At 48.8% G+C, this 24,812-nt stretch overlaps 1 protein-coding gene across 3 annotated transcripts in view; it reads right to left on the reverse strand.

Moving 5' to 3' along the window:
- Window positions 1-1,513: 1,513 nt before the first annotated feature.
- The window catches only part of TCEA3 (transcription elongation factor A3), a 40,978-nt gene continuing 17,679 nt past the window's right edge, over window positions 1,514-24,812 (reverse strand). For all 3 annotated transcript variants that reach the window (XM_055331254.1, XM_055331255.1, XM_055331253.1), the window contains 6 exons: window positions 14,403-14,566; window positions 14,176-14,237; window positions 10,775-10,924; window positions 5,846-5,992; window positions 3,880-3,951; window positions 1,514-1,648 (listed from right to left, as the gene is read on the reverse strand). In XM_055331254.1, the coding sequence (XP_055187229.1) occupies window positions 1,640-1,648; window positions 3,880-3,951; window positions 5,846-5,992; window positions 10,775-10,924; window positions 14,176-14,237; window positions 14,403-14,566 (604 nt within the window). In that variant the 3' untranslated portion in view covers window positions 1,514-1,639. The remainder of the gene's footprint in view (window positions 1,649-3,879; window positions 3,952-5,845; window positions 5,993-10,774; window positions 10,925-14,175; window positions 14,238-14,402; window positions 14,567-24,812) is intronic.

The following is a 24,812-nucleotide window of genomic DNA, read 5'->3' on the forward strand; positions in this document are numbered from 1 at the left end:
CGGGGCCGAGACCCACTGATGCAGAATCTGCATTTTAACACGATCCCCAGGGGATTCCGGCCCCTACTGAAGTTTAGGAAGCACCTGGCTGTGTTAGCAGGAGGGCTCCACACTCCTGTGAGTAATATTCGGACCTCAGGCATGGTGTTTATCACATCCTGTTCCCTGTGGAAGACTGCTTAGGGTTTCTTTCCCTGCCAGCCCAGGAATTCCTGGAAGGTAGGGGCTAAGCACTGTGTACGGCTCCAGAGCTTTCAGAGCATTGAGCACAATGACAGGAAGCAGAAGGCCAGGGTTTTGGTCCTGGTTCTGCCATTTACAAGTTCTGTGTGTTTCGTCTTTTGTGAGATTCTTTTCGTCCTTCTGAACGACCCACCCCAAACCCGATTATTGTAAAGCTGAAGATGGTGGCAAATTTCTAGGCACAGTTTCCTTACAGGTTTCACCTGGAGGAGGAGGCACTTGATGGGTAGAAGGAGGAGGGCAATGTTCAATTCCAGAGTGGATGATGCTGGGGCATATAAGGAACTTGGGCGGAAATCACTCCCAACAGCTGCCCTAAGAGTAAACCCAGGAGTACGAGAACCAGGGGCCTCTGCACCATCACCCTGTGAAGTAGGCACTCATGCCACTCCTGTATTTACAGGTAAGAAAGTGGCCCACAGAGGTTAAGTGACTTCCCCAAGCTCCCAGGAGCTCATGGACTCCTGCACTTAGGCCATTTAGGAAACACAGAGTCCAGAAGGTTCAGCCTGGGGCTGTCAGAAGGCAAGGGACAGTCAGAGACTGAGACCCAGGACATGCCCACTGACCCACTCCCAACCATTTTCCAGAAGGTTCCAGATTTTCCTAAAGCTTATCAGCTTAAAAAGCAAGCCAGTGTCATTGCAGGAAGAGCATAAGGTCCCTTATGCCCTGTAGACTTTCTCTGAAGCTCAGGCCACAGATAGAGCTATGAAGGGTGCATCACCAGGGCCTGGGCAGGTTCTGAGCCTCAGGATCTCCCAGAGGCTGCAGGCTTGGGCATCGCTGTACCCTTCAGTCAGAAAGCTGGAGCCAAAGATGATCTGCTCCCTGCCTGAGGGACCAGGTCTGGAGTCCTCCAAGGCCCCCGAAGTCAGCTCTGACCAGGGGAGTAGCAGAGAGTCTGGGAAGAGATCTTTCCATATGGCATGGGAGTCCCATCTGCCTATGCCAAGCTCTGTGCCAGTTGCTCCACACGTGTGACTCTGGGGTAGGATGGGGTAAGATTTGTTTCCGACTGGTATTTTTCAATTCAGAAAAAGTTGAGAGGTTGGGATGTGAGGGAAGGGACTGACTCCAAGCAAGGGACTGCCAGCCCACAGCCCCAGACATGACACCTCAGCCATGAGGCTCTGAAGTCTCTGAGTTTCTGCAAGAGGTCTATCGACACAGACTCTTAGCTTTGAACCCCCGTTAGGCTCCCCCATTAGCGAATGAATATTAATAACTGATTATTAATTTGCAAAAGAATTCTCCTTCTGATCCCTAAGACCCCAGTCAGAGTTCAGCATTTTTCTTCATCTTAATTTTTATTTTTTTCTCCAGCTACAATGGCTTAGTGCGTTCTCTTTGTTCTTCCTCACCTTGTTCATTGAAATCCTGGCTGGCGGTTCTATCAGCAGAACTACAAAACCAAAAAGGCAATACAATTTTAGAGCTCTCCCTGTGTCGCCCAAGGAAGCCAGGGGGAGGGGGAGGGGACGCGAAAAAGAAGGTAGTGTCTGGAGCCACGGAAACCAGAGTCCAAATCCCAGCTCTGCCCTTACTAGCTGTGTGGCCTTGAGCAAATCACTCATCTGTGAAATGGGATCATAATGCCGGCCAATGTAAGAAGCTAACAGGTAATAAATCATAGGAAATGTGATGCATGTAGTGGGCTTTTAATTCATGGTCAAAAATGTCATGTGATTATTACTAATCAGTTGGTTAAACTTTAGGCCTCCCATACGGCAATGGATACTTCCTGAAATGTTATCAGAAGTCATGTATCTGCCATCTCTAGTGGACCCTGCCTCTCCAACTACTAGGAATGATGGAGGGGGAGCTGGGTTCAGAGCATGCACAATGTCCTTTTCCTAACAGTAATAATCACAAGAGCTACCATTTATCGAGCACTTCCTCTTGGCTGAGTAATATTACATCCTCGTGATCACCATATAGCACTCCCATTTTCACAGGTAAAGAAGCAGTTCAGACAGGTTAAGTGACTTGCCCAAACTCCCATAATACTAGTGGGTAACAAACTCAGAACAATAAGGATGGTGGTTCCTACGTGCCAGCACATATGTGCTCAGGGATTTTTTTTTTTTTTGGTATGGTCATACAGGTTGTGCACTGCACAAGAGAGCATGCCCACAGGACAAGTTGGGGGTGAAACCTAGCTCCTGCCGTCTTTGCCTAGCTCTGTGGCCTGGTGCAAGGCTATGTCTACTTGGAGGCAGGAAGACCTTTTTTATTTGATCTAACAAAGATAACATATGAGCTAACAGGTGCCCTGTTAATGCTTTATTTATATTACTTTCCCTAATTCCTCAAAACAGCCCTGTAGACTAGATATTAATACCCCCATTTTCTAGGTGAGAAAATTCAGGTCTGGAGAGTTCAGGTCACTTAGCAAAGTCACTTTGTAAGTGATACAGCTAGAATCTGAACCCGATGCCAAAGCTGATGCTCTAAACCACTGGGCCACTAACGTGGCCCCATCCCTAAGTGCTCAATAGGCAAATAAAGGAAAAATACTCAATCACCTGACTTTTACCTTAACAAACACAGCAGTTCTAATGAAGCCTCAGGGCCATCAAGGCCCTTAGTAAGGTTGCAGAAAACTCAACCCATCGGGAATTTGGAGTATTGTCTTTCAGCGCTCCAAACTGTGTGGCTTTATGCTCACTAAATATTTTTCAGTAGCTCAATTTCCTCGCCTGAAGGTGAGAGTAATATTGTAAGGAACGCTTCTCATAGTTGTTGGCAAAGTGTGTGCGTATGTAACAACCTACACATCGGCCATGGGAGGAAGGCATGATCATCGCCCTTCTGCTCAGGGAGGTGAGTGACACGCTCAGAGCCACACAACGAGTAGGGTAGAGTGGGACCTAAAACCAGTGTTCCCAACGACTCCCAGTCGGTCGGGGGCTCCTGGCTAAGTGCCTCAGAGCTTCTGGAGCACCTGCAGCCTGGTGCTCAGGTGGCCCAGACATCACGCAGTGCATGTGCGACAGGAAACTGACATTGATCACATAATCGCATTGAGTTTTTTTTTCAGAAGACGGGGCAGGAAGGAGCACTCTGCGAGGAGTCTTTGTTTGGCTCCCACGCCTGAAAACAAAACCTCTGCCTTTGCAGGGGCTGGGACAGCCCAGATTATAGTCTTGGGTAATGTAGGCCTTTTCCGGAGCTGTCTTACGAAGGGAGGATGACCTAGGAGCATTTGGTGGCAATGTCCCCTGACAGGGCTCAGCCTTCCTCTCATCCCCAGCTGTGGCAGGGTTCAAAGGAAATCCCATCTGTGAAAGCACTCTGCAAAGAGGTGCGGTCCAAATGCAGAGTGCTGTTGTTTTTCCTCCCCTCTGTGGATCTCAGGAGGCTGACTGCATCTGTGCTCAGATGACAGACTTGCCCATCCTGTGATAAAATGTGGGCTGCTGCTCCCACCCCCGCTGGGTGCCTTCCAAAACAAAAACACGCACATGCACTCTCTCCCCGCCTCCCCAACAACCACCCGCCACTATCTCCAGCTCTGCAGACCCACTCTGCACAGGCTGGTGAGCCCCCCTTCTTGGCTGTGGGTATAGTACTCCTTATGTGGGGCAGCAGCTGTGGATGACAGGGGAGGGAGAAAGTTAGAGACATACAGACCTTCCAGCGATTGCCACATTCATTGCATAAGACAAAGGTAGTCATGGGCTCATCAGCACTGCGTGTCTGCACCTGAGAGAGAGAGAGGAGAGAGAGAGAGAGAGAGAGCTGGACCACTCAGGAATTCACCCCATGCTCTAGGACCTGCCATAGCTCCCACTGTCTGTAGCAGTAGGTCCAAATCCCAGAGCTTGGCACCGTTATTCTCGCCCTACTCCAGCCGTTCCTTCATCACTGAGAACTCCATAGCGTAATACTCCCCTCCCCGGACAGGGCCATTAGCTCACCTCCAGTACCTCACTGGCTCAACAAGCCCTCTGCACTTTCACTTTTGTTCTTTATCCTTCCAAACCCATCTCTCTTCTCTTGCCTCAAGGCTCATCTCCTACAGGAATTATTTTCTGACTCATCTCTCAACACACCCTATCATCTATGCCTCACTGATCAGAACTTCAGGAGCTGGAAGCAGCCTTAAAGATCATCTAGTTCTTTCCTTTATTTAGTTACTTGCTTTTTTTTTTTTTTTAGTTACTTGCTTATTTATTTAAGTAGGCTCCAGGCTCCACGCCCAGCATGGAGCCCAATGCAGAGCTCAAACTCACGACCCTGAGATCAAGAGTAGGGACGTTTAATTGACTGAACCACCCAGGTGCCCTTCCCTCATTCCTTATGTTAGGGGCACAAGACTTGAGCCCCAAGACTTGAGGCCCAGAGAGGAAAAGCAGTCTGAAGATCACTGGACCACTGGGACTGTTTCATGTCACGTTTCCTAGTTCCTCACGCCCTCAACCGAACCAGACAGATGCAGGAGTCGGGATTCCCACAGCAAATCCCTTGGATTTGCAGATTTAACAATGACAGTCCTGATTTTCTACAGCCAACCCTGGATGACCACGATATGTTACTTTGCAGACACTCAGCTCTGAATGGGATGTGCGCTGGGAGTCCATCCCCCGGGCCCTGAGCAAGCCCAGCACCGGGCCAGGAGGCCACAGCTTAGCGCAGTCGCCTTACTGGAGAACGGTAACACCCGAGGGAGGATAACCCTGGGGTTTCTCTGTGCAGAGAAACCTTGGCTAATGGGCGGTTTACTTCTGGGGGGAGATGATGCACAGAAAGCTCATCGCTGCACATGGAAATGTGCTTGGAAGAAAGCAGGAGGCTGCACCAACATCTCTGAATCCCTGAATGGGAATTCTTTGAGACGCTCCTCCAGAATGGCAAGGCTGGCTGTATTTCCGCTGCAGCCACAGATTCCCGCGGGCAAGGTGCTCTCGATAAATCTTGCTTGCCCAGCAGATGGAAGAATGAATAGAGTTCTAGAATGACCAGGTATGAATTAAAATCCAAGCATAGTGGTGTCCCAAGAACGTAATATGTACAACCCAGAAACAGAAGGTGGTTCTTGGGGTTTGAGTCTTTCAGAGAAGGGGCCTCCACAGCCTTCTGCGACTCCCTGTGCTGGGACAGTAGTCCTCAGCCTGAACACCTGGGGCTAAATGCCTTCAGCTTGGCTGCCACGTTGGCTGTACTGCAGGCAGGCAGAAAAGTCTCGATCTGGGTTTGTTACTACCTCTGCCATTTATGATGGTCTTGGCCATCTTGGACAAAGCTGCATACCTTGACCCCTGTCTGGGTCTCAGTTTCCCTGTGCATAAAATGAGGGAGCTAGTTTTCTATGGCTAAGTCTCTTTCTGAGCATCTGTGACTCTACAGAAGTCCGTGACTGGTCCTATTCTTGCTACAGGTCAGGCTAGAGAATGCTGGCCATGTCTCATAGACACAAGCCTGGGTGATCTTACATGCAGGAGAACATTTTCTAGAAGCCACAGGTGCATCATGGTGGTGGACTAAGACCTGCCCTTCTCTCTGCAGTCCGGAGTTTTAGCCCTTTCTCCCCCGGGCTCCCTGCTAGGCTGCCCCTGGTCCTCCACCTCCGACGCCCCCGTTGCCCCCTCTCCCGCACCTGGTTATAGGTACAGTTCTTCTTCTTGCATTTGCTGCACTGGAAAAGGTCAGTGGTGGTGCCGCCTGTCTTGGCCATCTGATGCTCACGGATAGCTTCCTGGGTCATGGCATTCCTCAGTTCCCTCAGCTCATCACTGGCCATTTCCTGGAGAGAAATGAGTCTGCCCCTTCAGGGCTAGAGAGTCCCAGGGACCCTGTGCCCCACCCGGCTTCTAGAGAGCCTGAACGGAGGAGAGGGGAACATGCTGGATTGAGTATAAGGAGCTGGAGGGAGGCCTGGACTTCTGGCCTTGCCCCAGCTGGGAAAGGGCTATACCCAGAGTCTCCATTCTGCTTTGGGTGAAAGGGCAAGCCTGTAGGCTGACAGGGCCAAGAGCAGGAGGGCACGTGTGGGAGAGCAAAAGGCAAATAGCTTCTGCCCCAGAGTCAATATCTTGTGTACATTTCCCCAGATCCGGTGCTTACCCTGCCTGCCAAGACCTTGGGTACCTGCTTGAACCTTCCTGCATGAGCTGTCTGGGCCGTGACCCCCTGATCTGTGATGTTCCCCTTATCCGTCCAGTCTGGACTTGGCCCAGTGCCTGTCCAAACTGTGATCACTGCCCAGTCTATTCTGACTGCTGGGAAACTTGACCTCAACACTCCATGACTTGCTGCAGCCACCTTGACCCAAGCAGGACCGGAAGCTCCTGGGTTCACACAGCTAACTGCTCACCTGCATCACAGAACATCTTTTTCTTTAAGCTCCTGTAGAACAGAACGTCCTGTCTCCCATCAGCTCACCGCAAACACTCAGCATTTGCATTATCCAGGTCCTACCTTTATCCATCTCCCTGGGCATTTGACTCCCCTTAAGCCTCTGCCAGAAGACAGGAGAGAAGGGAACACAAACTGGAGAGACCTCTAGGTAAGGTTGGTTTGGGGGAGGGAGGATGGCCAGAGCTAATGTTAAAATGAGGACTTGGTGCTGGCTAAACATTTCCATTGTTGCTATCTATCCCCACTCCTTCAACCATGGAAAACAGAGTTGGCGCAAAGATCAAGTGATTGTAGCATGCTGACCACTGCATTATAACCACTTGGGCCTCCTGATGAAATGCAGAGTCCTCTGAATCCAAAATCCTAAGGGCAGCCCCAGGAATTTTACTAGTCTGCCCTCATGTTATTCTGGTGCACCCAAATGTTTAAGTCCGACTATATTAAGTTCAAGGACTAGGTCCTAACCACTGGCAGGTGTATACAGAAAAACAAGCCAATCCAGGGTCATATAAGCAAAAAGCAACTAACTTTAATTTGGGGAGAAATCCAGGGGATAATGCATTCATTCATTCAAAATGTATTGGATGTCAATTTACTGAATGCTTTTAACTGCATTTTGTGCTGGTGAATGGGGCCTTGGCCTTCGGGGTGCCTGGTTTGTAGTATTCACCAATTTCCATGGTGTAAATGCTCCTACAACAGCCAATTCAAGCTACTAACGTCATGTAATCGAATGCAGAGCTGGAAATAGCTACACGGAATCACCTCTCTTGAGCTACTAGGCACTGACTCCCTCAGACGGCTACTTCTGAGCCCTGAGGATTCAGATAGGAAGATTTGTTTCCTGTCCCCAGGTCATGTTAGTCTGGTAGAGTGGCCAAGTATTCAGACAGGATTGCGAGATAGCGAGATAGCGTGAGATGTACTTAGAGCGGAAGAATACTAAGTACAGGGGGAAGCCCAGAGTAGGATGGCCAGCTGCTTGGGGGCAGGGGAGGCTGTTAAAGAAGTTGATGCCTTAACCAGTCTCGAAAGATAAGCAGGAGTTCCCAAGAGAGACAGGATTCTAGAGACAGAGAAGAGTAGACGCAAAAGATCAGACAAGAATAACAGATCTTTGGGGAAGGACGTTTGGGGTGTGTTCAAGATGAGAAGTGTGGGAGACGAGTGTCTCAGTGCTGGGCGAGCAGGTTACAGATAAAACCCCTCTCCTCATGGGGCTGATGGTATATCCACTCAACAGGTCTAAAGCTCATCTTAGAATCGATTCCACTCTAGGATACGTCTGAGTAGAGAGGGAAAGAGGGAAGGAAGAATGAGGGAAGAATTAGGAAGACACAGGATGCAGAGAGGGACATCTCCATATAAGGGCATCTGCTGTCCCAGGCTCTTGCTAATGGCAGCTCCCTGTCCCCTGAGCCAGAGCACAGCAGGCCGCCCAACCCCAAGCTGTTATTTTTCTTATTGGAGCAAAAATGGTCTTATATTTCTTTCTTTTCTTTTTCTTTTCCTTTTATTTTTTCTTTTCTTTTTCCTTTTCTTTTCTTTTCTTTTCTTTTCTTTCTTTTTCTTGTCTTATATTTCTTAAAGAAACTTCCTGCCTGGAGCAAAAGATGACCTCAGGATGAAGGTCTCTGCATTTGATGCCTGGGCTGCTAGCTAGCAAGGGGGTAGGATCCTCGGTGCCTGGCCCTGTGGAAGGCCTGGTAAGTTCTTGGCTTGCTCCTCTTGGTCTGGTCAGCCTCTTCTTGGGCATGGGTTGACCACCTGATTCTCTTGCTCTGTTCTAGTGAATGGTCCTTGGGTGGGGCCAGACCAACTACATATCTGAGTTGGCCAGTTCCTTTGCTGGGACTTCTGGGGCCTTTGTGTTAATCCAGACACTCAGCTCCATTCTGACCTCTAGCTTCTGGGAACTTCCTGGGTTTGGCTCAGACTTGCGCCTAGACCTTGCTCTTGGTTCTCCTGGCCTGGTTTCCCCTAGCCTTGAATTGCCTGGAAGAGTCTCTGGATAGCATTCCTACAATGCACACACAAAGAAGTAAAGGGATCCTGGAGCCAGACAGTGGGGGACAGGAAGGAGGAAACACAAGGCCAGGTTTCCATAAAAGTCAAAGCTTCTCCTTGCAAGGAAAGAAAAGACACTGTAAAGCCAAGTTGCAATTTGTAACTCTGGGCATATGTTGCTGGTTGCCTAAAAAGATCAAATATTTTGAATTGAGCAGAAAGATAACCCTGGTCCACCTGTGCCAAGTTCCCCTATTTTATGCTAAAGCCGGGGCTCACTCTTGTTTTGGGTATTTGAGGAAAGCAGTGAAGAGAGAAATATACATACACCTATCACATCTCCCCACCAACACACACCCCTGCACCCCCCAGACATATACTAAATACCAAACACACTCCATACATTACACACCCCACACACATCACACATCATACATACTCAGCACACATACCACAAACACACAGGCACACCCTCGCCAACAGTTTCAGAGGGCTCCCAGACGTCCTGAGGCACAGCCAGACTCCAGGATCCCGATGCATTTCCCTTTCCCTTGTCTGGGCCACTTTGATTTAGTGGGGCTTGCAGGGAATCCCCTTTATCAGCTCTGGCAACAAAGGGCCACTTTATCTGAGGGTGCACAAAAGGGGTTTCCAAGAGGTAGGGCTCCGAAATAAACCGATCTGGGTTCAAATTCTCATCTGTCACTTCCTAGTTGTAGGTGGCTTCAGTTTTCCTCATCCACAAAATGGGTACAAATATTTCCCTTTTCATAGCATGGTGCTCGGGGTTACATAACATGGTCAGTAACTAAACCTATCATACAAATTCTGGGGAGGGCTTTACGTATATTAACCTAAACACTCATATATATTAACTCATTCAATCCTTCATGAGATAGCTATTATTATTATTATTATTATTACTATTATTGTTATTATTATTATTAAGTAGTTTCCACGCCCTGCAGGGAGCCTGACACAGGGCTTGAACTCACAACCCTGATATCAAAACCCGAGCTGAGACCAAGAGTCAAATGCTTAACCCACTGAGCTACCCATGCGCCCCATGATAGTTATTATTATTTTGTTTTATAGATGAGAAAAGTGAGGCCCAGAGAGGTTAAGTAGCTTGTCTAGGATCACACAGCTAAGTGAGAGAGGCTGAATTCAAACCCATGCAGTTTGACACAGTCCTGAAGCTTGTAACCAGTGTGCACACTTCCTTGAACAGGCTTGTTTCCTTTTCCTTCCCTTCCTGACCCCTCAAGCTATAAATTCCTAGAGTGGCTCTATCATGGCACTTACCACCTCTGTATTGTACAAATTTGAAATTATGCCTGTCTCCCCACCTTGGACCTTGTTTCACAGAGACAGGCACGGCTGTTTTGGCTTGGGACCAGGACTGAACAAGACAGAAGAGGGAGGCAGATAACAAAGCCATAAAAACTGGGTGGTCTGGGGCCAGACGGCTTGCCTCCTGGCTTTGACATTTTCCTTTTTTTTTTTTTAAAGATTTATTATTGGGATGCCCAGGTGGCTCAGTGGCTGAGCATCTGCTTTTGGCCCAGGGCATGATCCTGGAGTCCCAGGATTGAGTCCTGCATTGGGCTTCCTGCACGGAGCCTGCTTCTCCCTCTGCTTGTGTCTCTGCCTTTCTCTGTGTCTCTCATGAATAAATAAATAAAATATTTTTTAAAAAAAAGATTTTCTTTTTTTTTAAAGTAATCTCTATACCCAACGTGGAGCTCAAACTCCCAAGAGTCCCTGGGATCAAGAGTTGCATGCTCCACCGACCGAGTCAGCTGGGCCTCTGGTTTTGACATCTTCTAGCTGTGTGTGTAGACAAATCAGTTAACCTCTCCGAGCCTCAATATCCTCATCTGTAGACTGGGAATACTAAACACTTCTATCTCAGATTCTGTGAAGACATAATTGGCCAATGAGCCTAAGGCTCTTAGCACAGTGCTTAATTCATATTAGCTGTGTCCACTATCCTGATGGTCTAGAAGCCTGGAGGGATGGGGGGTCTGAGATGGTCTGGCTGAAAAAGCCCCCAGCTCATCTCCTCTGAGCCACAAGGTGCTGCCTGTCAGACGTGGGCAAAGCAGCAGGGGCCTGGCCTCCCACCCCGCCATGCTGAGGTCCCAGCCCCCACTCTCACCTCTGCTGTCATCTTGGCAATGAGCCCAGCAGAGATGGCTCCACTGAGCACATTCCTCCTCAGGCTGGGGTTCCTGGGGTCCTTGAGGTTGCTGATTCGGCTGCGCACTCGGTTCCGGTACTTCATGTCTGTGCTCTTGAGCTCCTGGTAGATATGTGACACGGTCAAGGACCAGCGAGCCACTCATGGAGGGGCACAGAAGGACAGGGAGTCACTCACTCCCTGAAGCCCGAGGAGCCCCAGGACCATCTGTTCCTCTCCTTGGACTTGAACAGGGATTGGGCATCTATGTGGCCTCTGACTCCCAGAGTGGGGCTCTCGCTCGGGCATTTGGGGTCAGCTATGCATCAGGGACAGGAAAAAGCTTCCATGGTGAGATCAGGCCATAGCAAGCTCTGTGGTGTCAGGGACCCCAGGGATGGGCTTCCTGGGTCTGTCTGAGTCCTTTGAATAACTCAGATGAATCACATTTCTTTTTGCCTCAGTTTCCTTATTTATAAAATATGGGGCTATTCTGAGGATTCAGCAAGCTACACCTAGCATGATGCACCAGCCTGGTGTCTGGGACATCACGTGCTCAACATTTAGGGCCTGGTAAGATGAGGACAGCGATAAAACTCATCCTGTTTCAAAAGGCCTCTGGAACCAGCTATCAGAGGAAAACATAAGATTAGGAGCCTCATGTCAAAGGCTCAAAGAAGTATTGCAATCAAGACACCATTTTGTTCAATCTTCAGTCGTGTTCCCAAGATAGTCGAGCACAGATCCACCTCCCCCCCTACCACCCCCTTTTCCCCTAGGAATACCTAGAAGCAGGTCATGGAACCCACTTTGGGAATTGCTGGTCAGAGTTACTTCTCTCATTAATAGATAAGGAAGCTAAGGCTTGGGAAGGATGCGGGCCCTGCTCAAGGTCACAGGGCAGATTCCCGGCAGAGACAGGGCTGGAAGCCAAACCCCCTCCTGCCAGTAAGGCTCCCTCCGCTACCGCCGCAGGAAGTCGCCCCTGACCACCGGCCACAGGGACTTCTCTTCCCGGGCGGGCGGGCGCAGCATCCCAGATAGGTCGCCCACCCCGCCTCCCTTCTCTAGGCTCCGGAGGAGCCCAGGGAACACAACGCATTGTCTTGATCTCCTCTGCCAAGCAGAACCAGGAAGACAAACCCTTTGCTGGGAAAAGCCATATACGAGAAAGAGACTGTGGGGAATATGGACACATGGAACAGCTGACTTGCTAGAAGCGGTGGGAGGGAAGTGGTGTCATCTATTTTGTCTGTTATTGCTGTTTTAATGTTTGTATAATAACAACATGAAAAGAAAGAATACACCACAATGCATGTAAAAGCCAAAAATTTTGTTTAAAAAAAATCTGTGTTTGGGGGCAGCCCCGATGGCCCAGCGGTTTGGCGCCGCCTTCAGCCCGGGGTGTGATCCTGGAGACCCAGGATCGAGTCCCATGTCAGGCTCCCTGCATGGAGCCTGCTCCTCCCTCTGCCTGTGTCTCAGCCTCTATCTCTCTCTCTCTGAGTCTGTCATGAATAAATAAATAAAATCTTAAAAAAATAAATCTGTGTTTGGGATTCCTGGAGGTGTGAATCTGCTTGATAGGTGGGGACAGCAGGCCTGGCAGTACTGTCAGCAGCCTCTTCCTGACTCTGTCTCTGTTTCCTGAGATCCCAAGGCAGGACGAGGTGGAGCACAGGCCCTGGGGTCACTGACCCCTTCAGAGGTACGGTAGTGCGAGGTCACTCCAAACAGGGCAGATCTTTTTAGGACAGAGAGCATTCAAGCCCTGGAGCTTATCCTCCCCCTCACCCTCACGTCCCATCCTCTAAGAACAAAGAGGTAAAGGGCTTAATACAGCTCTGATTTCCTGTCCTTCAGAAGAGGGAGGAAGGGAAGGAGGAAAGGCCAAGAGTGGTACCGGGTACCAATCGCTGGCCTTTGTTTCAACCTGGGCTTGAAGGTAGAAGGGACCTGTTTGGAGGAACCACCACTTGGAGAGGATAAAGATGAAGCTCAGGGGACGCGTGGGTGGTTCAGTGGTTGAGCATCTGCCTTGGGCTCAGGTTGGGATCCTAGGATCCTGGGATCAAGTCCCACATCGGGCTGCTTCTCCCTCTGCCTCTGCCTCTCTCTCTCATGAATAAATAAATAAAATCTTTAAAAAAAAAGATGAAGCTCAGGGTTTTGATACCTTGTGCTCTGTGTTCCTGAATCAACTGGGACTGATGAGAATGTACTTGGTGACGTGTTGGACAGCCCAAGATGCGCTGGTTAATAATTAAATGATGGTGGAGGGGACTTCCCAGCAAGCACGTCTGAGGATATACAGGTAGGCCTCACACAGGACGTGGCAGCAGGTGAGCTTGTTGACCATGGTCAGACCAGACTGGACCAGGGACCCTCCCCAGCAGACCTGATTGAGCTCCCTGGGTAGCCCAGGAGGCTTAAAAGGGTCACTCACATCTTAAAAGGGTCACTCATATCTCTGTGATACTCAGAACCCCTCTCCCTGGGAGATTTGTCCCCCTCCTTCTACATCCCTTTGAGATGCAAAGCTTTATTTCTCCAGCAAAAGATATTCCATTCATTCATACAGTGGGACACTGCAGAGGGGGATTTTCTTCCCCAAACAACACTCTTTTGGTGCAGGGGGCCCACATGACTCGGTGGTCACCTCCTCTGTCTACAAAGCCCCCTTGCAAAGAGGGCAAAAACTCAGGACATGGAATCCAAAGGCCAGGGTTTTCAATCAAGCCGTGACACCCAGTAGTTCTGAGCCTCAGTTTCCTTATCTGTAAAATGGAAACAACAGCCTCTGCCTCCTAGAGACTGTGAGAATTGCCAGAAGCAGGAAGCATCAATTGCCCATCAGTGTCTGGTATGTAGTTGGGACTCAACCTTCAGAGGATGGAAGAGAGGAGAAGGCAGAGGATGAGAAAGGCTGCACTCCCTGTCGACTCTGATACTTGACGTCGCAACACAGCCAGGTGACAATGTGGCCTGTCTGGCACAGGGACTGAGCTCTCAGGCTCTGGAGTCACACTTTCTGGGTTCAAATCCCAACTCAACCACTACTGCCAGCTGTATCAGCTTTGGCAAGAGACCTAACCTCTCTGAGCCAGTGGCCTCCCTTGTAAAATGGGATTCATCAGGGGACCTACCTTGTGGGATTGTTCTCAACCTTGAACGAGGTACTGCTTCTAAACAGCTTAGCAAGAGGCTGGCAGGTGCAAGACTTAATACATGTTAGCTAGAATTAAGAACTCTGGTTCAGAGGCAGAGCAGGGGGATGTCCCCAGGACCCTTCCCCTCCCCTTCAGTGTCCCGGGTCCCTTGCACTTGGGAGCCCCTGCTGCTGGACAGTCCAGGCACCCACAGCCCTGGCACAGCTCAAGGATATGATCTTCGATTTCCGATGCCATCTTGTCACAGTTGACTCCATAGTCCTTGTAATCATCTAAAAGAGATTTGGGAAGCACAGGTGTCAGCCAGACATGACGTTGGCAGTGGCGCCTGCCCGTACAGGGCCCTGCAGTGTCCTGTACCACTCCTGAGAAAGCCCGCATCTCATCTGCCCTTGGGAAACCCTTCCCTCCTCCACGCCTGGCCCAGGCCCTCTCACCTTCGGCCTTCAAGGCTGCTGAGAGCATCTCCACACACTTGTCCCGCACAGAGTCCCCTGTGAGATAGCAGGGTGCCAGGAGGCAGACGGAGGGGGCAAAGGTGGGGGTCGAGGGGCTGGTGGGTGTTTTGGGGGTCTCTGCTTTTGATTTGCTGCTGTTTGATCTGAGGATGACAAACAGAAACAGACATTCTGACATTAAGCTGATAAAGCCTTCACTAAGCACCATTCTGGATGTTTCCATGGGTGAGCTCCCTTAATCCTCATGACAACCCCATGAGGTAGGTGCTATTTTTAGGCACTTGACATGGATCATCTCATTTAATTCTCACAACGACCCCATGAGGCTACCTGCTATTCATATCTCCATATTAGGCTTGCATTTTAATTTTTTTTAGAATTTATTTATTAATTCATGAGAGACCACACACCACACACGAGAGAGAGAGGAGAGAGAGAGAGAGAGAGAGAGGCAGAGACACAGGCAGAGGGAGAAGCAGGCTCCAGGCAGGGAGCCTGATGTGGGACTTGATCCTGGATCGTCAGGATCAGGCCCTGGGCTGAAGGAGGCGCTAAACCACTGAGCCACTCGGACTGCCCTAGGCTTGCATTTTAAAGTGAGTTGTAGAGACAGTCCCATTTAGGATAATTTGACTCCGGTCACACATCTGGAAGCCAGAACCTAAACCCAGGCAGTTGAACTCTGGTGCCCAGACTCTTAACCAATCACTCTGCTCTACTGGTTACAGAGTATTATCACGACACCCAAAACTATGCTACCGGGAAGCCTGGGTGGCTCAGCGGTTGAGTGTCTGCATTTGGCTCAGGGCGTGATCCCGGGATCCGGGATCGAGTCCCACGTCAGGTTCCTTGCATGGAGCCTGTCTCTCCCTCTGCCTGTGTCTCTGCCTCTCTCTTTCTCTGTGTGTCTCTCATGAATAAATAAATAAAACCTTTTTTAAAAAACTATGCTACAGTCTGTTAGACACCATGCTAGCTGCTCTCTCTACCATCTCATTGAACCACGTACTCACTCATTCAGTGAATATTTACTAGGTCATGTGCTAAGAACAAGGGGTAAAGCAGACAAGTCAGGAAAGCTCCGTCCCGCAAGGAGCTGACAGTCCAGTGAACAGTGAATTTACCACCACTGAAGAGGGCTGGCTTTTACCATGTGCCAGGCACTGCGCCAGGCACTTCAGGAACATTTTCTAATTTCTCATAGTAATCCTAGGAGGTAGAACTGTTCTCCTCCTCGTTTGCAGATGAGGGGAAACAGAGTTACACCGCTGAGATTTGAACCTAGGTCTGCCCGATTCCAAAGTCTACTCTTAACTCCTGTGATACAGTGCCTAGGAGTGACCTCATTTGGGTTTGGGCTTAAAAACTCACACACACAAAAAAAACAAACAAAAAAAAATCACAATACAGGGCAGCCCCAGTGGCGCAGTGGTTTGGCGCCGCCTACAGCCCCATGGTGTGATCCTAGAGACCCAGGATAGAGTCCCATGTTGGGCTCCCTGCATGGAGCCTGCTTCTCCCTCTGCCTGTGTCTCTGCCTCTCTCTCTCCTTCTGTATCTCTCATGAGTAAATAAAATAAAATCTTAAAAAAAAAACTCACAAATACAGGGCAGCCCGGGTGGCTTAGTGGTTTAGCACCACCTTCAGCCCAGGGTGTGGTCCTGGGGTCCTGGATTGAGTCCCACATCGGGCTCCCTGCATGGAGCCTGCTTCTCCCTTTGCCTGTGTCTCTGCCTTTCTGTCTCTCATGAATAAATAAATAAATAATAAATAAATAAATAAATAAATAATCTTTTTTTAAAAAACACTCATAAATACAGAAGCGTCTGCTTTTGGCTCAGGGCTTGATCCCAGGGGCCTGGCATGGAGTCCTGCATCGGGTCATGTGTGTACATATATACATACATGTACAGATGACTGGAGAGATAACTATGTGTCTTAAGCTTGGGCTGCATCCACCACAGCCTGGATGGTTCGTACAATAGATATCTCCCGCAGATCTGGAGACAGGGAAGTCTGAGGCCCAGGTGCTGCTAAATTCAGTTTTCTCCCTTGTAGACAACCTCCTTCTTGCTAGCTCCTCGCATGACAGAGGGTGAGCAGGTGTCTCTCTGAAGGACACTAATCCTATTGGATCAAGGCTCTACCCTCATGACCTCATTTAGCCTTCAGTACCTCTATAAAGGAAGGCTCTATCTCCCAATACAGTCAATTTTGGTGTTGGGGCTTCAACACAGGAACATTCAGACTCTAACACCTTATAATAGCAATTATCTCTCTGAGACCGGGTTACAGGAGATTTCAATCTCTTCTTATGCTTATCCATATTTTCTAAATCGTCTCTAAACAGTATATGTACTTTTGTAATGAGAAACACTTTGTTTTTTATTTTTTTAAGATTTTATTTATTTATTTATTTATTTATTTATTTATTTATTATTTATTTATTGAGAGTGAGTGAGAGAGAGCATGAGCGGGAGGGAAGGGAGAGCCATGGGGGTCAATCCCCAGGATCATGACCTGAGCCAAAAGGCAAATGTTTAACCAACTGAGCTACCCAGGCACCCCAATTTTTTTTAAACATCTGAAAAAAAATCTGATAATCAGGAGTTGCTACTCTAAGCTGATGGCTCAGATGGGTTTCCAGTCTTCCTGTTCTCAAGGAGCTAGCAGCAAAGGTGGAAGCAACTCAGGTATCCAGTGAAGATGAACAGATATCATGGGATATAATACAATGGCATATTTATTCAGTCACAAAATGAATGAAATCCTGAAATATGCTGCAACATGGGTGAACTGCCACGAATGGAGGACATTATATGTGAGATAAACCAAATACAAAAGGACAAATACTGTGTGATTCCACTTGTATGAAGTACCTGGAATAGTTAAATCCAGGGAGACAGAAAGTAGGATGGTGGCGTGGGTGGTGGAGGAAGGGGGAAATGGGGAATTAGCATTTAATGGACCAGAGTTTCAGTTTGGGAGGATGAGAAAGTTCTGGAGATGGATGGTGGTGGTGAGTATACAACGATGTGGATGTACTTAATGCCACTATACACTTAAAAATGGTTATAATGGCTAAATTTTATGTCATGTATACTTTGACAAAAAAAATCTATATAGGAAGCTCACTGAATAAGCATAACCATACAACTTGAAATATGCAATGATACCTAATCTGTTTTATATCTTTGGTAAATCTTAATGCATTCGAAATAACAAAATATCTTTTTTTTCCTATGGTGGAAAAAAGGTTAAAATACACATTTTGTTATATATATTTTATCACAATAAAAAAGTTAAAAAAAAGGAAGTACTGATATATGTGATATATAGGCTGAAACTCAGACTCTAGCTGCTGTTGGTCCCTCTCAAGTCCTTGCAAAGAGGGTGCTGGGCGATGGAAGAGGCATCCTCCAGCATCCCATTGGTGACCCGTGCCAATTAGTATCACCAGGCCAGCCCTTAGTAACCGCATGGCCTAAGAAAGAGGTCACACACTGCAGTGCAATGCAGTCCAACAAATTGCACAAGGGCTGGGGAGCAAGAGCTGCCTGCTGGAGGGGTGGACGGGAAAATGCACTCTTGGCAGAAATGCACAGACGTGGGAAACCTGGGGTTTGTATGGGCGATGTTCAGGGCAGCCGGAGTGTGAGGGGGGAGGGGGCTGGAGAGAAGGGACGCGACAGACTTGGGCTTGCTAATGAAGGTAAAAATCAAAGCCACTGTTTATTGCCTTTTTGCTATTTGTTGCTCTCCATAACCCTGCGAGTCAAGTTGCTGAACCCATTTCACAGATGAGAGGATGGAGTGACGGTTGCACAACTCCCTCCATTTCAGAGCTGCTCCTGCACTACTCTTGCGGTGGGTGCCAGGCAGTCAAGATGCCTCCACCTTTATCTCTTTCAGTAACCCATCAGGATCCGCCAGCCAGCCTACAGGCCTCCTAGGAAAAACTGACCAATGGTAGTTGAAGAAATTAGGGTCCTTTCCTACACACCAGAGTCTTAACCACTTTGAGCCCTTGGGGGAGGTCCCAAAGGGCTGCTGCATTTCTTAATTCCAGGGAGTGCTATTCATATTGTCAGCTGGGAACCTCCCAGAGTTGTACAGTGCACAGCGTGGGCAGCTGCACCAGGCAGCTCTGGAACGATGGATGTGCTTCAGGAAGAAGATGCTGAGCTTCTGAAAAGTCAGACCCACGGAGGCATGTCTGAGAGTGAAGCTGACTGAGTAGTCTAGGCTTTCCAGTGTTAAAACTCTGGGGTTATAAGATCCAACATCCAACATCCTGCTGGGCACTCTTCAATGTAGATTCCTCAGGAGAACTCCTTGTTCCTCAGCCCTTGCTGTTTGGCTTGACCTTGGATGCCCCCTGTCACCACAGACACCCTTGGATCACTGGGACTTTTGTGTTCTTTGGAACCTTGGGGCTCATCAAAGGTGCCCCAGTGCTGCCTCAGGACGAGGAGGTGGGTTGGGGAGGGAAGGCTCTGCTCTTGTAAGGTTTCTATTTTGAATTACGAATAATTTTGTTCAAAGGGATTTCCTAGCTTTATTTTATTTTTTTTCCTAGCTTTATTTTTTAAATGCAGTTTGAACCTTTCTGTTGTAGAGGCACTTACCCTGGATTCCACCCAACCCTGCCTGACAACTGAGTGGCCTGGCAGCAGGGCACAAGGTTGGGAATCTGCAGGAGTCAGATTTCAGTGGGAGGGAAAGCTGTGTGGGTGAGGGCAGGCTGGAAAAGGTGTAGATTCTAGAGCCTAAGGGGCTGCCTGCAACCCGAAGACATCTCCCTGCACCCAACCCTGATCCTGGCCACCAGGCTCTCACCTGCACAGGTGTAACTGCCCCGAAGCTGGTCTCCCAGCATCCTCTTCCCCTTATAACTCACTTGTCACACAGAAGCCTGGGGGAACCCTTTCAAAACCTCAACAGCATCAAGTCTAACTCTTCACCGTGGCCTCCCAGCCCCTCGACATTGGCCTCTGCCTCCCCTCTAACCTAATCTCATGCCATGCTCCCCTTCAGGTCACGGAAGACCCTCCCCCAACTGCTTCTTTCTCTTCCCTAACTACACTCCCCACACAGCCTATTCCTGCCCTGTAATTCCCTAGCACATCGTGACCTGGTTTCTTTCATTCATAGCTCTCACCCAAATCTAGAATCTAGAATTAACAAGCAGTGTGTTTATAAACATTGTCTGCCTCCATCTCCAGATGACAGGTTCTAGTGTACAGGGACCCCTTCGGATAGTTCACCACTGTTTTCCAGCACCTGGAACAGCGTTCGGGGCCAACACTCCAACAATCTTTGTTGAATGAATGAATCTAGGACGAGTTGAGGGAGTTGGCCACAAAGAGATAAAAGGCACATCCAGGGGCCTAGATACAGTTGCACTGGGTGGGTGACACGTCCTCTTTGGAAGGCTGGTGACCCTGCTCCTTGGAATGAAGGGAGTGATCTCTCCCTGAGGCAGTGTCAACTCCCACGACCAGGCCAGCGCATCCCCAACGGTGATGGAGGACCGGATTCCTCCTGGCACTGGGCCTCACTGACCTGCATGCCCATCACCACATCCGCAATGTCAGGACTCACCAGTGAGGAACTGTCAGGGGAGCCGGTACATGCTGCTTGGGAGGCATGAGAACAACAGCTTTCATCTGGGGAATGTCTACATGGGATGGCATATTTCTTAAGAACCCAAGCTGCTCCAGAGTGAAGCTCCAAGGCTCAAGGCCTGACACCACCACTTTGTAGCTATGTGACCTTGGGCTAGAAATGGGGATGACACCGGTACCCATCTTACAGAGTCTCTGAGAGGATTAGAGCAACTAAGAGAATTCTAGTAATGAAGTGTTAGCCAATCTACATAGATTGCCACACTAAGTGTATTATTACCAAGCATTATGCACATACGGAGCATTTATATGGGTTGGGAACAGTGTTAAGCATTTTGATACCTCGTTTAATACTCATAATGAGGGGTTCATAATTATTCCCATTTTGCAGATCAATAGACCGAGGTTCAGAGAGCTGAACTGACTTATCTGAGGTCATCCAACCACCAAAAGGCAGAATCACACCACAAACCTAGATCTGCCTGCCTTCCAAGTTCTTTTCAACACATTGTCTCTAAAAGGCTGAGAAGTTTCCCAGGTTAGACTGCTTGTTGCATTTACCACTCCCCCACCCCCCACCCCTCCACCCCCACCTTCCTGGCAGGGCACTCCCAGCCCCCTCCCTCCCCTTGGCTAGGAGCTGGCTGGCTGGAATTCACGTCTCCCTGCATTTCAGGAAGCCAGGCTCATTTTGCTTTCTTTGCACAGGATTGGAAACTGTGACAAATTGCAGGGAGGGCATCCCTGGCGGGGGTGGGGCGTCGGATTTAAAGCATTTAAAAATTTTTTTAATTAATTAATTCCTGAGAGACACACACAGAGAGAGAGGCAGAGACACAGGCAGAGGGAGAAGCAGGCTCCATGCAGGGAGCCCAATGGGGGCCTCGATCCTGGGACTCCAGGAACAGGACCTGGGCTGAAGGCAGCACAAAACTGCTGAGCCACCCGGACTGCCCTGGGGCGTCGAGTTTATCAACCGCTTCCTTCTGCTCCCCCGATGTGCCAGCGCCTGCCCCAGCCTGGGATCTGACATCATTAAGCCTTTAGAAAAATTCTCCCGCCCCAGGTCGGAGCTGAGGCACCTGGAGGCCCGCTCGCTGCTCCTGCCGCGCCACCTCGAGGACACTGCGGTCACTACACCGCCAGGCAAGCCTCGCTGCCGGTGAGCAGTGAACAATTCAGACAGCTCCGTAAGGGCAGCGGATAAAGTGCAACCTTCCTCCTCCACCCGGGGGTGCCCTTCGTGGTCTGCTCCCTGATGCTCCAGCTCCCTTCCCCGAGCACCACGCTCACTCACATCACTACACCTTTGCATGCTCCAGTCCCACTGCCGGGCATGCCCTCTCTTGGCTTGCCTACCAAGCAAACTGCTCATCTTTCAATTCTGAGCACAAATACAGCATCTTCCATGGAGTCTTCTTCGACTTCTCAAGTCATATTGAAACACTCTTCCTATGTTCCCATCGAATGTTATATCTTTGAAAAACATTCTTAAAAAGCATTTGGAGAACAAAAACAAAAAAAATATTTTGGTGTCTTGCCTCTATGTCAGTGATCTGCTGTATAAAGGCAGAGATCATGAGTTTAAATCTTTGCCTGGGCTTAGGGGCTGCGACTGGTTGGGCTCCAAATGCATTTTGTTTGCCCTACTGTGTCTTAGGAAATTATGAATACATTGTCAATATTTAAAATTGGAAGTTTCATTTGAAAATCTAGATGTCCAGCTTTCCTTAAAAAATAGGAAGACATGGCATGCTGGACCTGGATTTCTCCAAAGCAACAAACAGCTGGGCCAGATAGTGAGTGCCCCCTTCAGACAGACAAGTACCCTCCAGGCTGCTGTGGTCTCCACCAGTCACCAACTGTGTGCACATGACCTTGGTCCTTGGAGGATGTTAGGTTTGCAAGGAGGTGCTCAACAAACATGCTCACCAAATGCACGGATGGGTGGGTGGACAGATGGGTGGATGGATGGAAAGATGGAAGAGATAGATGAAATCAAGAGGTAGAAAGTGCAGGAAACAGTCTGGGTGGTAGGTAAGGTGGAGTTACAAGACATGCTTGTATTCCTTTGGATTCCCCACCCCAATACAGAACCAGCAGGAAATGGCACAGCTGCTCTAAGGACAAACATATTCTGCTTGACTGGCCTTCAGAAAAAGAATGCATTATGGGAGGGAGTCAGAAGACTTCAAGGTTACGAGGCAAAGTCAGGAAAGGAGTATGGAAGTATAAATCCTTACACAAACATGAACTGTTTTTATTATAACATCACACCCAGGACTGGACTAGTGGTCAGTGCTTCCTTTTGGGATAGAACAATTCTTCATTATGCAGGGATATCCTTCATGTTCCAGGACATTTAGCATCTCTGATCCCTGCCTATTTAATGCTGTTGTGCTCCTTCCCCTCTCCCATTGCAGACTGAATGTTTGTGTCTTCTATAAACTCATATTTTGAAGCCCTAACCTCCAATGTGATAGCATTTGGCGGTGAGGCCTTTGAGAGGTAATTCAGTTTAGATGAGGGTGGGCCCCATGATGGGATTACTGTCCTTACAAGAAGAAAAGAGACCAGAGCTCGCTTTGTAAGTGTGTGTGTTGTGCAGACACAGTGAGAAGGTGACCATCTGTAGGCCAGGGATAGGGTCCTCATCAGGAACTGAGTTGGCTCACACCTTGATCTTGGCCTTTTCATCCTCCAGAACTGTGAGGAATAAATGTCTGTTGTTTAAGTCACCTAGCCCACATTCTGTTACGGAAGCCTGAACTAAGATACCCTCCAAGTCATGACAACCAAAAATGCCTCCACAAATTTCTAAATGACTCCCTATTGAGAACCACTGGTGTAGAAGCAGGATGACCCTGGAGCTTCCATTCTTAGGCCTCATTCATGGAAGACATTGCCAAATGACCACAAAACTCTTCTCTTCAGAGGCATGATGTGGCCTCAGACTCCTTCTCCAAGCAGAACTTCCTGGAGCCTCCACTCACCAGCTTGCACTCAGCAGCCATTTTGGAACAGAGCAATCCAGAGGCCCCATCAACATCTTCAGATGTTGAATCTTCAGAAAGCCTTAAACAGCCTAATTTTTGTGCCTCTTCTTTTCTATCCAGTGGTAGTCTTACTGGTACTAAAATAACTGTGCGCCTCCACATATAGTCTCCTAGAAGCCAACACCTGGTTACCCCACCATCCAATATGGTCCCTGGACACAAATCATTAGCTTTAATCCACTTCTAATCCACTGCCTCCTGCTCTAACCTCTCATCTCCCCTGGACCACAGTTCACATTCCCTCTTTCAGTCATAATCTCTCTTTAGTGATCTCATCAAGTTTTGTGACTTCAAATGCTAGATACATGCTAATGGGTCTGAATCTTAGATTTCTAGCCCAGATGTTCTTCTTTAATCCTAGCTTGGTATAACCTAAGTATAAGGTATAACCTATTCAACTTTTCCACCTGCGTGACTAGGACACCTCTCAAACCCAACACATCCAAAATCTGAGCTCCAGCATCTCCTGTCGCAGCCCTGATTGACACACAATCTTCCCCCATTCTGTCCTTGCAGGTCCTCAAGCAAAAAGTCTTGGAGTCACCTTGACGCTTCAGATTCTCTTGTACCCCTCCTCTCAAACTACCTCTAGAGTCCGTCACTTCCCCAACCTGCACTGCTGCCACCCTGGTCCAAGCCACCATCATATCTTGCCTGAACTTTTGAAAAGCCTCCTGGCTGGTCTCTGCTCTTGGTCTCTGCTCCTGCCCTCAGCCCTGACAACCCATGCTCAGCACAGCAGCCAGAGCCATTCTGATACATTCCCCGCCTTGTGGCTCCTGTTCCACTCCATCCTCCAACTCTCCCCCTCACTCCAGCCCTGGCCACCTCATCACTTCTTGACCCTGCCACTTAGGGTCCTGGGCTTGGAATGACCCCGATATCTGCCTGGCTAGTTCCTTCATTTCTTTGAAGGGTTTGTTCTTTTTTTTTAAATATTTAATTTATTTATTCATGAGAGACACACAGAGAGAGGCAGAGACACAGGCAGAGGGAGAAGCAGGCTCCATGCAGGGAGCCCAACATAGGACTTGATCCCGGGACTCCAGGATCACGCCCTGGGCCAAAGGCAGGTGCTAAACCGCTGAGCCGCCCAGGCTTCCCGAAGGGTTTGTTCAAAGAAAGCTCTCCTGACTGCCCTGATGACCATCCTTCCCAACCCCCCTCACTGTGCTCTCTTGTTTTCCATAATGCTTGTCACCTTCTAAATCATTGCCTGATTTATTTATTATATGTATTGCCTAACACCCCATATCAGAATATAGGCCTCATGACCACAGGGATGTTTCTTTTGCTCATTGCTGTGTCCTTGGCACCTAGAACAGTTCTTGGCACATAGCTGCCCCTCAATAAATATTTGATGAATAAACAACTTGATAAGTTATGCTATTTCAGGTAACCAAACCCAGAGATCTCACTCCAGGTATAGACTCTCAAGACCTCTGTCCTCATGGGTTCAACTTGACCTTGAGAATGTTCCCTAGATAGTAATGGGGCAACAGTGACTGGTCAGCCACCCCAGTGAAGGAGCCATACCTCTGATTCAGAGTCCATTCAGTCTTACTATATGGTCCCTAGAATTTGGAAGCAACATAATGAATGAGGCTTCCTCCTTTCCCCTGCCCCAGGGCTTCTTCCATGAAAGCAGAGAGGGGAACACGTGCTGAACAGGACCTCTGGGATGGAGAAGCCCAGGAATTCTTTT

The sequence above is a fragment of the Nyctereutes procyonoides genome, unplaced genomic scaffold (genome assembly GCF_905146905.1).
Source record: "Nyctereutes procyonoides isolate TBG_1078 unplaced genomic scaffold, NYPRO_anot_genome, whole genome shotgun sequence".
Taxonomy (NCBI): Eukaryota; Metazoa; Chordata; class Mammalia; order Carnivora; family Canidae; genus Nyctereutes; species Nyctereutes procyonoides.